At 43.1% G+C, this 12602-nt stretch overlaps 1 protein-coding gene across 1 annotated transcript in view; it reads left to right on the top strand.

The window, feature by feature from the left end:
• The window catches only part of NLRC4 (NLR family CARD domain containing 4), a 49607-nt gene that overhangs the window by 13708 nt on the left and 23297 nt on the right, over positions 1–12602 (top strand). Inside the window, exons 3-4 of the mRNA XM_027554969.1 lie at positions 1294–1554; positions 2463–4436. Of these exons, the coding sequence (XP_027410770.1) occupies positions 1294–1554; positions 2463–4436 (2235 nt within the window). The remainder of the gene's footprint in view (positions 1–1293; positions 1555–2462; positions 4437–12602) is intronic.

Here is a 12602-nt window from a genome sequence, read left to right as displayed (position 1 = left end):
AGCGACAGAGACAAGGGGGACCTTGGATGGGACTCTGGGGGTCTGAGCACCTGACGATGCAGTTCAGATCAGAGAGGCCTTGGGGTGTTTGGGAGCAGATATCCATGTGGATTTGTCAAGAAAGATTTGAAAAGCAGGAGCAGCCTAGCCCGGGAGAAAAGTAATGCAGACAATGTCTGAGAGTACGACACCAGAGAGACATTTCTCAGAGCTGGCAGGGACTGCCTGGGGGAGTTAGATCTTGGCAAATCAGACATGAGACAGCTTTTCCAGAGAACCTCACCATGAGAGATGAGAGTTTTGCAGTGATACTCTTCAGAAAACACCAAATTTCACCTCAGATAAAATGTGCTACTCCTTTGAGTGGTGGCAACAGAATAATGGCTAACAATAGTAGCTAACATTTATTGAGCTATTACTTTCTATGAAATACTATACATGAATTCTCACTACAACTTCATAAGTAACTTTTCAACTCCATTGTACAGATAAGGAACCAATGGTATACTGGTTCTTACTGTATTATGAGACCTGATTGCTGAATGTTTATGCTTTATGCTAGCCAGCTGACACCCATTGTTAGCTTGAAATTGGCCACAGTGGAAATATTATAATGTGCACATTGGTATGTGTTATATATGAATTTGGGCCTTTACCCTCAGAGAGGCAGTGTTTTCAATGGTTAGCAGCACAGCACTGAAACAGGCTCAGAGAGGCTTAGCAACTTGCCAAGGCTTCCCTGTTGGCTCAGATGGTAAAGAATCTGTCTGCCAATGCAGGAAACCTGGGTTGGGAAGATTCCCCGGAAAAAGAAATGGCAACCCACTCCAGTATTCTTGCCTGGAGAATTCCATGGACAGAGGAGCCTGGCGGGCTACAGTCCATGAGGTCACAAAGAGTCAGACTTGACTGAGCAACTAACACTTTCACTTTCTCAAGGTTACACAGACGGTAGCAACTGGCAGATTGTATGCCAGTCTCCTTGTTTGAAAGCCCAACATCTTGCCCCTCTGACCTTACTCTTGTACAGCACGGACAAGATTACTCACTTTACTTTGTTATCAGAGAATAAAACACCTTGTTCACCAAGGACTCTGATGTTAGGAATGAAGGGCTTTACAGAGCTCTGCTTGAAGGCCTGGAATTCAAGCATTCAGTATTCCCATAATTCAAGATAGGTCCAAAGGAGGTGGTGGTGGGTGGACGAATGACCCTAATGCTCTGGCAACATGATGCTAGTATACATATTTTGTATAAATGAATAAATATGTGTATTTCCTCTTACTCCCTCAGTGAATTTCATAAAGGAGAACAGTCAAGTTCTCATTCAAAGGATGGGAATGACTGTGATAAAGCAAATTTTGGATGAGCTATTTGTATGGAATGTTATGAATTACGAAGAAGTAAATGTCATTTGCGGCGAGAAGTTTGAGCAGGACGCTGCGAGAGGGGTCATTCACATGATTTTGAAGAAGGGTTCAGAAGCCTGTAACCTCTTTCTTAAATCCCTTGAAAAGTGGAACTATCCTCTGTTTCAGGAATTGCATGGACTAAGTAAGTATCAGTTTGCTTTTATATGTTCTACAAATAGAATAAACCATGAAGAAGATCCATAATCCCCATGACAGAGCCTCTGCTCTCCTCCCTTTTCATATTCCTGGGCTGTGAGCTTTGGTCACATTCAGGAAAAGCTCAGACACTCTCAGGAAAAAGAAAAACACTCCCACTAGATTACTTGATGGTGAAGCCAAATAAGAAACTCCAAGGTCAGGGAATAAATGATTTAGCATAGTCTGACTTCAGAATCAAACTGGATAATGAAGGTACTTAAGTAGTCAAAGCAGGGACTCACCTGGCAGTTCAGTGGTTAAGACTCCACACTTCCACTGCAGGGGGCACAGGTTCAATCCCTGGTCAGGGAACTAAGATCCATCATGCCAAGTGCCCACACCCCTAAAAAAGAGGAGTCAATGCAGTAGTAGTTTTCAACATTCCTCAATCTGACGAGGACCATCTTTGGATAAGTGGCCCCATGACTACCTACTCTGATCCAAGCTCCATGCTAAAGAGAGCCTGACTGACTAAAGCAGCATGATTCTGCTTTTCATGAAATATTAATCAAGGTTAATTTTTGATTTGCTGGGCGTCACCCCAGGCCATCATTCTAAGCCATTTCCCCACTAGACTCATGTACTTTCCTTATCCCAAACACTGGCTCCTCTCCTTTCCAATCAGCTGCTACAAAGTTTGGTGGTGGAAATGAAGAAACAGAAGGGGAATGAGGGTAAAGGGTAACAGGGAAAAGCAGGAGTAAATATCTGGAACCCTTTCTGCCAGTCCAGAACTGGGGAAGGAAATTAAAGTCAGATTCTCAGCACCACCCTTTCCTTCCTCCTCCTGAACGCTAAGTTCTGAGGAGACACAGAACCGGGTCCTTTTTAACCTCACCTCTTCTCTAACAGGTCTTTTTCATCAGATGTCAGAAGAAGACTTAGATGATTTGGCTCAGGAATTAAAGTACTTCTATCAGAGCCCATCTTTTCTCAACTTCTATCCCCTGGGTGAAGATATTGACATCATGTTTAATTTGAAAAGCACCTTCACAGAACCGGTGCTATGGAAGAAGGATCAACACCATCACCGCCTGGAGCAGCTGACCCTGAGTGGCCTGCTGGACACTCTTCAGAGCCCCTGCATCATCGAAGGGGAATCGGGCAAAGGGAAGTCCACTCTGCTGCAGCGAATCGCCATGCTCTGGGCCTCTGGAGAGTGCCAGGCTCTCACCAAGTTCAAATTAGTCTTCTTTCTTCGTCTGAGCAGGGCCCAGGGTGGACTCTTCGAAACCCTGTCTGACCAACTCCTGGATATACCTGATGTGATCAGTAAGCAGACTTTCATGGCCAGGCTGCTGAAGTTACGGCAAAGAGTTCTTTTTCTGCTTGATGGCTACAATGAATTCAAGGCCCAGAACTGCCCAGAAATTGAAGCCCTGATAAAGGAAAACCACCGCTTCAAGAATATGGTTATCGTCACCACCACCACAGAGAGCCTGAGGCACATCCGGCAGTTTGGGGCACTGATTGCTGAGGTGGGGGATATGACTGAGAGCAGTGCCCAGGCTCTCATCCAGGAAGTGCTGAGAAAGGAGTTCGCTGAAGGCTTGTTGCTCCAAATTCAGAAATCCAGGTGCCTGAGGAATCTGATGAAGACCCCTCTCTTTGTGGTCATCACTTGTGCAATTCAGATGGGGAAAAGTGAGTTCCACTCTCACACACAAACCACACTGTTCTGCACCTTCTACGATCTGCTAATAAATAAAAACAGGCACAAACGTAAAGGGCTGGCTCCGAGTGAAGTCACTCAGAGCTTGGACCACTGTGGAGACCTAGCTCTGGAGGGTGTGTTCTCCCGCAGGTTTGATTTCGAACCAGACGACTTGTCCAATGTGAACGAGGATGTCCTGCTGACAACAGGACTCCTCTGTAAATACACAGCGCAACGGTTCAAGCCAAAGTATAAATTCTTTCATCAGTCATTCCAGGAGTACACAGCAGGACGCAGACTCAGCAGTTTACTGACGTCTGGAGAACCAGCGGAGGTAACCAAGGGGAATGGTCACCTGCAGAAAATGGTTTCCATTTCAGACATTACATCCAAGTACAGCAACTTGCTCCTGTACACGTGCGGCTCATCTGCTGAAGCCACCCGGACTGTTCTGAAACACTTGTCATCAGTGTATCAACATGGCAGTCTCCTTGGACTTTCCGTCACCAAGAGGCCTCTCTGGAGGCAGGAATCTATGCAAAATATGAAAAGCACCACTGTGCAAGAAATTCTGAAAGCCATAAACATCAATTCCTTTACAGAGTGTGGAATCAACTTATTCCATGAGAGTATATCCACATCTAGCCTGAGCAAAGAATTTGAAGATTTCTTTCGCGGTAAAAGCTTATATATCAACTCAGAGAATATCCCTGACTACTTATTTGACTTCTTTGAAGACTTGCCTAACTGTGCAAGTGCTCTTGACTTCGTTAAACTGGACTTCTATGGGGGGGCTGTGAGAGACATAAGCGGGAACCAGGATCAAGAGTTCTCAGGAACCTACATTCCCAGCAGGGCTGTGTCTTTGTTCTTCAACTGGAAGCAGGAGTTTAAGACCTTGGATGTCACACTCCGGGATTTCTGCAAGTTGAGTAAGAAAGATATCAAATATCTGGAGAAAATATTCAGCTCAGCTACAAGCCTCAGGTTGCACATTAAGAGATGTGTCGGAATGGCTGGAAGCCTCAGTTCAGTCCTCAGCACCTGTAAGAACATTCATTCCCTCATAGTGGAAGCCAGTCCCCTTACCCTAGAAGACGAGCAGCATATCACATCTGTGACAAACCTGCAGACCTTGGGTGTTCATGACCTACAGATTCAACGGCTGCCAGGTATTGTGAATACCAGCAGTTTAAGCTGTAATCCAACCTGGTTATTTACTGCAGAAATATTAGCCATCATTTGTTTTGCCTGAAATTTTCCAATAGTTTCTACCAGGAGTCAGGACTTAGAAGGGAAGTGGGAGGGCTTAAGAGAGAGTTCCTTGCTGGGGGAAGGCTGTCAGGTTGGGAGGCCCTAGGGTGGATTCCCAGAACTGAAGCCCTAGAGTCTGACTGCATAGCTATGTGGTAGCGTGTATGGTGGTGTGTGAGTGTGCGTGTGTATGTAGGTGTGTGTGTGCATGTGTATGTATACAGTAGGTTAAGCTTGTTTTCTGTGATCCCTCCATCTTGTCAGCATCTCTGTCTCAACCCAACACTCACTCCTTTCCTACCAAGTAGCACCTGTCCTTGGAGAAGGCAATGGCACCCCACTCCAGTACTCTTGCCTGAAAAATCCCATGGACGGAGGAGCCTGGTGGGCTGCAGTCCATGGGGTCTCTAAGAGTCAGGCAGGACTAAGAGACTTCACTTTCACTTTTCACTTTCATGCATTGGAGAAGGAAATGGCAACCCACTCCAGTGTCCTTGCCTGGAGAATCCAAGGGACGGGGAGCCTGGTGGGCTGCCGTCTATGGGGTCGCACAGAGTCGGACACGACTGAAGCGACTTAGCAGCAGCAGCAGCAGCAGCAGCACCTATCCTTCTTTGAAGTCTGGGAGGAAAACCACCCATTAATCGATCGCCTGTAGAAGCTAGTGGCCAGTTGTGTCATTAGACTCTTAACTAGGACATTGCAGCACACACCCAGTCCCACCTCCACCTCAAGTATCATTTATTGTGAAAGAAAATTTGGGGAACAGGTTTTGTCTAACATGAAGAAATTCGAGACATCAGACACAATACATATGGGGTAAATCTTTCTGGGTAAAGGGGAGTTTTCACCAAATTCAAAATAGCACTAAAGGTCTACCTGTGTAGACCCTTACCTGTGTAGACCAGCCACACCTGTGTAGATCCCTCCTGTTGACCAGAGCAGGGGCTGCTGAGTTCTGTGTAGTTATGGGTGGATAGGAGCCTTGCTTTATGTGCCTGTAATCTGAGATTGGTTTTCATCCGCAAATGATTTCCCTTTTGGCTCTGCCTCACTTGTCACCACGTAAGGGGATAAGCTTTGCAACCTTCTACTCAATGCAAGAGTCCCTTCTATGAGGTTCTGGATAGTTACTCAGACTATTAGTCTACCTTCTGTGCTAGAAGGCTTACCGTCTCCTCTTGATGGCAATTCCTTTGTGCCAATTTGGCAAACTGGTCACTTATAGGCAGAATTTGATCTACATACTATTTAAAATTTATTTTTTAATGTTGGCCAATATTTTGTTCTTAATACTTTACATTTATTTTTTGAGTAAGGTATTCACATGGTCCAAATTATAAAATAATCTATAATGAAAAGTCTCCTTCCTTTCCCTCTCCCCTCACAATGATTCTTTTCCTTGAAGGAGCTGTCAGCATTTTGAAGTTGGGAGATGTCATATGAAAATACAGGATTTTCATTTCTCTTAAAACTTACAGACTTGACAACTGCACTTGGTAACAACTGGCTAGAGCTTCATGATCAGATCCTATGCTCTTTGGACAAGACACATACTCTCCAGTAAGACACAGAGGTCACCTGTTCTACTTCTTGTAATAACATCATCTCTCTCACCCTCTCTGACATTTGAGTTTGTAATCAGCACTTATTTTTTCTTACAGCTAGGATCTAGTCACTCGGAGAAGGCAATGGCACCCCACTCCAGTACTCTTGCCTGGAAAATCCCATGGATGGAGGAGCCTGGTTGGCCGCAGTCCATGGGGTCGCTAAGAGTCGGAGAAGACTCAGCGACTTCACTTTCACTTTTCACTTTCCTGCATTGGAGAAGGCAATGGCAACCCACTCCAGTGTTCTTGCCTGGAGAATCCCAGGGACAGAGGAGCCTCGTGGGCTGCCGTCTATGGGGTCGCACAGAGTCAGACACGACTGAAGCGACTTAGCAGCAGCAGGATCTAGTCACTACTGAAGGGCATGTAGGTTATTTTCTGCTTGGGCAATTATAAGTAAAGCTACTATAAACGTTATTATGCAACTTTTTATGTAAAAGTCAGTTTTCAGTTCACTTGGGTAAATATTTAGTGCTGGAACTGCTGAACCATGCGACAAGTGCTTGTGTAACTTTGGAAGAAACTGCCCAGCTATTTTCCGCTATGTGCCTTTTACATTTTCAATAGCAATACATGAGAATTTTAGTTGTTCTGCCTTCTTACTAGCACTTAGTATTCTTCCTATTTGTCTCTTTTTTTCATTTTATAATAATAATAAAAAAGGAAACAATAATACCAAGTGCTGCTGAGGATATGGAGAAACTAGAACTCTATGCATAATGTTGTCTCATCAGAGTTGGCTGATAAAAGTTGAAAATTTTTCATGCACTTATTTGCCAACTTAGTGAAATGTCTGTTCAAGTTTTTCCCCATTCTTAATTGGGTTAATTTGTTTTCTTAGTGTTGAGTTTTAAGTGTTTTTTTTTAATACATTCTGGATATAAGTCCTTTGTCAGATAAGTGATTTGAAAATATTTTCTCCCAATCTGTAGTCTTTTCATTCTTTAACAGTGTCTTTCATAGGACAAAAGTTTTATTGCCGTCCCTTTTTCTCTTTGTGAATCACGCTTTTGGTGTCATGTCTAAGAACTCTTCGCATAATCCCAGGTCAACATGATTTTTTCCATATTTTCTTTCGAAGTTTTACGTTTTACATTTAGATCTGTGATGCACTTTGAGTTAACATTTGTGTAAAGTGGTAAGTTTAGATCAAAGTTCATTTTTCTTCCCTATGGATATCCAGTTATTCTGTTTATTGAAATGACAGTTCTTTCATGTTTGAATAACCTTTTTATCCTTGCCCAAATTATTTGGCTATAGTTGTATGGGTATAATTTTGAATACTCTTTTCCACTGATCTTTCATTTGCCAATACCCATGCCTATTTCTTGTCAATACTCCATTGTCTTAGTAACTTTTGCTTTACAGTAAGTCATAAAATTGGATAGTATTATTTCTCCAAATTAATTTTCCTTTTTCTAAAAAATTACAAAATATTCCAGTTCCTTTGTTCTTCCATATAAATTTTAGAATCACTTTTTTTTTGGCTAGGGCTCGTAGCCTGTGGGATCTTAGTTCCTCAACCAGGGACTGAATCTGAGCCCTTGGTAGTGAAAACATAGAGTTCTAACCACTAGACTGGCAGTGAATTCCGAAGAATCACATTTATATCATCAAAAATTCTTCCTGAGATCTTGGTTGGAATTACATTGATCTATAGACTAATTTCGGAGAAGGCAATGGCAACCCACTCCAGTACTCTTGCCTGGAAAACCCCATGGATGGAGGAGCCTGGTAGGCTGCAGTCTATGGGGTCGCTAAGAGTCGGACACGACTAAGCGACTTCACTTTCACTTTTCATTTTCATGCATTGGGGAAGGAAACAGCAACCCACTCCAGCCTGGAGAATCCCAGGGATGGCAGAGCCTGGTGGGCTGCCATCCCTGGGGTCGCACAGGGTCTGACATGACTGAAGCGACTTAGCAGCAGCAGCATACACTAATTTGGGGCTCTCCAGGTGGTAGAGAACATGCCTATCAATGCAGGAGATGTGAGACACTGGTTCAATCCTTGGGTCCAGAAGACCCCCTGGAGGAGGGCATGGAACCCACTTTAGTCTTCTTACCTGGAGAATTCCATGGACAGAGGAGCTTGGAGGGCTACAGTCCATAGCTTCATGAAGAGTCAGATATGACTGAAGTAACTTGGCACACACATGCATAGACTAATTTAGAGAGAACTGACATAATTTTTATGTTGAATATTTCAACCTATGACCATGGTTTCTCTTTCCATTTATTTAGATTTTTCTTAATTTTTTTTCATTATTTTGAATTTTTCATCATGTTGATCCTGTATATGTTTTATTAGATTTATACCTTTTACATTCTTTTGGAGCTATTGTAAACGGTATTTAAAAAAATCTGGTTAATGGGATTTCCCTGGTGGTCCAGTGGCTAAGACTCCTTGCTCCCAATGTCAGGGGCCTGGGTTCAATCCCAGGTCATGGAACTAGATCCCGAGTGCCACAACTAGGAGTCTGCAGGCTGCAATGAAGATCAAGATCCCTTGTGCTGCAACTAAGACCTGGTGAAGCCAAATATAAATAAATAAATATTTTTTAAAAATCTGGTTACCAATTATTTATTGCTACTACAGAAATTCAGTTCAGTTCAGTCACTCAGTTGTGTTTGACTATTTGTAACCCCATGGACTGTAGCACACCAGGATTCCCGGTCCAACACCAACTCCCAGAGCCTGCTCAAACTCATGTCCATTGAGTCAGTGATGCCATCCAACCATCTCATCCCCTATCATCCCCTTCTCCTCCTACTTTCAATCTTTTCCAGCATCAGGGTCTTTTCAAATGAGTCAGTTCTTCACATCAGGTGGTCAAGGTATGGAAGCTTCTGTTTCAGCATCAGTCTTTCCAATGAATATTCAGGATTAATTTACTTTAGGACTGACTGGTTGGATCTCCTTGCAGTCCAAGGGACTTTCAAGAGTCTTCTCCAACACCACAGTTCAAAAGCATCAATTCTTCAGTGCTCAGCTTTCTTTATAGTCCAAATCTCATATCCATACATGACTACTGGAAAAACCATAGCTTTGACTAGATGGACCCTTGTTGGCAAAGTAATGTCTCTGCTTTTTAATATGCTGTCTAGGTTGGTCATAGCTTTTCTTCCAAGGAGCAAGCTTCTTTTAATTTCATGGCTACAGTCACCATCGGCAGTGATTTTGGAGCCCCGAAAAATAAAGTCTGACACTGTTTCCACTGTTTCCCCATCCATTTGCCATAAAGTGATGGGACTGGATGCCATGATCTTAGTTTTCTGAATGTTGAGTTTTAAGCCAACACTGTCACTCTCCTCTTTCACTTTCATTAAGAGGCTCTTTAGTTCTTCTTTGCTTTCTGCCATAAGGGTGGTGTCATCTGCATATCTGACGTTATTGATATTTCTCCTGGCATCTTGATTCCAGCTTGTGCTTCATCCAGTCTGGCATTTCGCATGATGTACTCTGCATATAAGTTAAATAAACAGGGTGACAATATACAGCCTTGACATACTCCTTTCCCAGTTTGGAACCAGTCTGTTGTTCCATGTCCAGTTCCAACTATTGCTTCTTGATCTGCATACAGATTTCTCAGGAGGCAGGTAAGGTGGCCCGGTATTCCCATCTCTTTCAGAATTTTTCAGTTTGTTGCAATTCACACAGCTAAAGGCTTTGACATAGTCAATAAAACAGAAGAAGATGTTTTTCTGGAATTCTCTTGCTTTTTCGATGATCCAGTGGATGTTGGCAGTTTGATCTCTGATTCCTCTGCCTTTTCTAAACCCACTTGACCATCTGGAAGTTCATGGTTCACATTCTGCTGAAGCCTGGCTTGGAGAATTTTGAGCATTACTTTACTAGCATGTGAGATGAATGCAATTGTGCCGTAGTTTGAGCATTCTTTGGCATTGCCTTTAAAGTGACCTTTTCCAGTCCTGTGGCCACTGATGATTTTTCCATATTTGCTGGCATATTGAGTGCAGCACTTTCACAGCATCATCTTTTAGGATTTGAAAGAGCTCCACTGGAATTCTATCACCTCCACTAGCTTTGTTTCTAGTGATACTTCCTAAGGCCCACTTGACTTTGCATTCCAGGATGTCTGGCTCTAGGTGAGTGATCACACCATCATGGTTAATCTGGGTCATGAAGATCTTTTTTTGTATAGTACTTCTATGTATTGTTGCCACCGCTTCTTAATATCTTCTGCTTCTGTTAGGTCCATACCATTTCTGTCCTTTATCGTGACCATCTTTGCATGAAATGGTCCCCTTGGTATCTCTAATTTTCTTGAAGAGATCTCTAGTCTTTCCCATTCTGTTGTTTTCCTCTATTTCTTTGCATTGATCACTGAGGAAGGCTGTCTTATCTCTCCTTGCTAATCCTTGGAACTCTCCATTCAAATGGGTATCTCTTTCCTTTTCTTCTTTGCCTTTAGCTTCTCTTCTTTTCTCAACTATTTGTAAGGCCTCCGCAGACAACCATTTTGCCTTTTTTCATTTCTTTTTCTTGGGGATGGTCTTGATCACTGCCTCCTGTACAATGCCACGAACCTCTATCCATAGTTCTTCAGGCACTCTATCAGATATAATCCCTTGAATCTATTTATTACTTGCATTGTATAATCGTAAGGGATTTGATTGAGATCATACCTGAATGGTCTGGTGGTTTTCCCTACTTTCTTCAACTTAAGTCTGAATTTGGCAATGAGTTCATGATCTGAGCCACAATCAGCTCCCAGTCTCATTTCTGCTGACTGTATAGAGCTTCTCCATCTTTGGCTGCAAAGAATAAAATCAGTCTGATTTTGGTATTGACCATCTGGTGATGTCCATGTGTAGAGTCTTCTCTTGTGTTGTTAGAAGAGGGTGTTTGCTATGACTAGTGCATTCTCTTTGCAAAACTCTGTTAGCCTTTGCCTGGCTTCATTTTGTACTCCAAGGCCAAATTTGCCTGTTACTCCAGGTGTTTCCTGACTTCCTACTTTTGCATTCCAGTCCCCTAAAATGAAAAGGACATCTTTTTGGGTGTTAGTTCTAGAAGGTCTTGCAGGTCTTCATAGAACCACAACTTCAGCTTCTTCAGCATTACTGGTTGAAACACAGACTTAGATCACTGTGATACTGAATGGTTTGCCTTGGAAACGAACAAAAATCATTCTGTCGTTTTTGAGATTGCATCCAAGAACTGCATTTTGGACTCTTTTATTGACTATAAGGGCTACTCCATTTCTTCTAAGGGATTCTTGCCCACAGTAGTAGATATAATGGTCATCTGAGTTAAATTTGCCCATTTCAGTCCATTTTAGTTCACTGATTCCTAAAATGTCGATGCTCACTCTTGCCATCTCCTGTTTGACCACTTCTAATTTACCCTGATTCATGGACTTAACATTCTAGGTTCCTATGCAATATTGCTCTTTACAGTATTGGACTTTACTTCCATCACCAGTCACATCCACAACTGGGTGTTGTTTTTGCTTTGGCTTCATCTCTTCATTCTTTCTGGAGTTATTTCTCCACTCCTCCAGTAGCATATTGTGCACCTACCGACCTGTGGAATTCATCTTTCAGTGTCCTATCTTTTTGCCTTTTCATACTGTTCATGGGGTTCTCAAGGCAAGAGTACTGAAGTGGCTTGCCATTCCCTTCTCCAGTGGGCCATGTTTTGTCAGAACTCTCCACCATGACCTGTCCATATTGGGTGGCCCTATACAGCATTGCTCATAGTTTCATTCAGTTAGACAATCGGAGAAGGCAATGGCACCCCACTCCAGTACTCTTGCCTGGAAAATCCCATGGATGGAGGAGCCTGGAAGGCTGCAGTCCATGGGGTCACTGAGGGTTGGACAGGACTGAGGGACTTCACTTTCACTTTTCACTTTCATGCATTGGAGAAGACAATGGCAACCCACTCCAGTGTTCTTGCCTGGAGAATCCCAGGGACGAGGGAGCCTGGTGGGCTGCCGTCTGTGGGGCTGCACAGAGTCGGACACGACTGAAGTGACTTAGCAGCAGCAGTAGTAGTGGTCCATGGGATCAGTTTGATTAGTTTTCTGTGATTTTGGTTTTCATTCTGTCTGCCTTCTGACAGATAAGGATAAGAGGCTTATGGAAGCTTCCTGATGGGAGAGACTGACTGTGGGAGAAACTGGGTTTTGTTATGGTATGCTCAGTAAATCTTTAATCCAATTTTCTGTTGATGGGCAGGACTGTGTTCCCTCCCTGTTGTTTGACCTGAGACCAAACTATGCTGGAGGTAATGAAGATAATGGGGACCTCCTTCAAAGTTCCCATGCTCGCACTGCCACAGTCAGTACCCCTGAAAGGTACCCCTGCAGGGAGTCAGTCGCTACCCTGCAGCAGAAATACAATTGATTTTTGTGTGTGTTGATATTGTACTCTGTATCTATGATAAACTTATTTCATGTCCCCTCCAAAAAGAATATCTTTATTTCTTCCATTCCAATTTGTATAC

This window comes from Bos indicus x Bos taurus, chromosome 11 (assembly GCF_003369695.1).
Source record: "Bos indicus x Bos taurus breed Angus x Brahman F1 hybrid chromosome 11, Bos_hybrid_MaternalHap_v2.0, whole genome shotgun sequence".
NCBI classification, from domain to species: Eukaryota; Metazoa; Chordata; class Mammalia; order Artiodactyla; family Bovidae; genus Bos; species Bos indicus x Bos taurus.
This window is presented reverse-complemented; position numbering and strand designations above follow the sequence as displayed.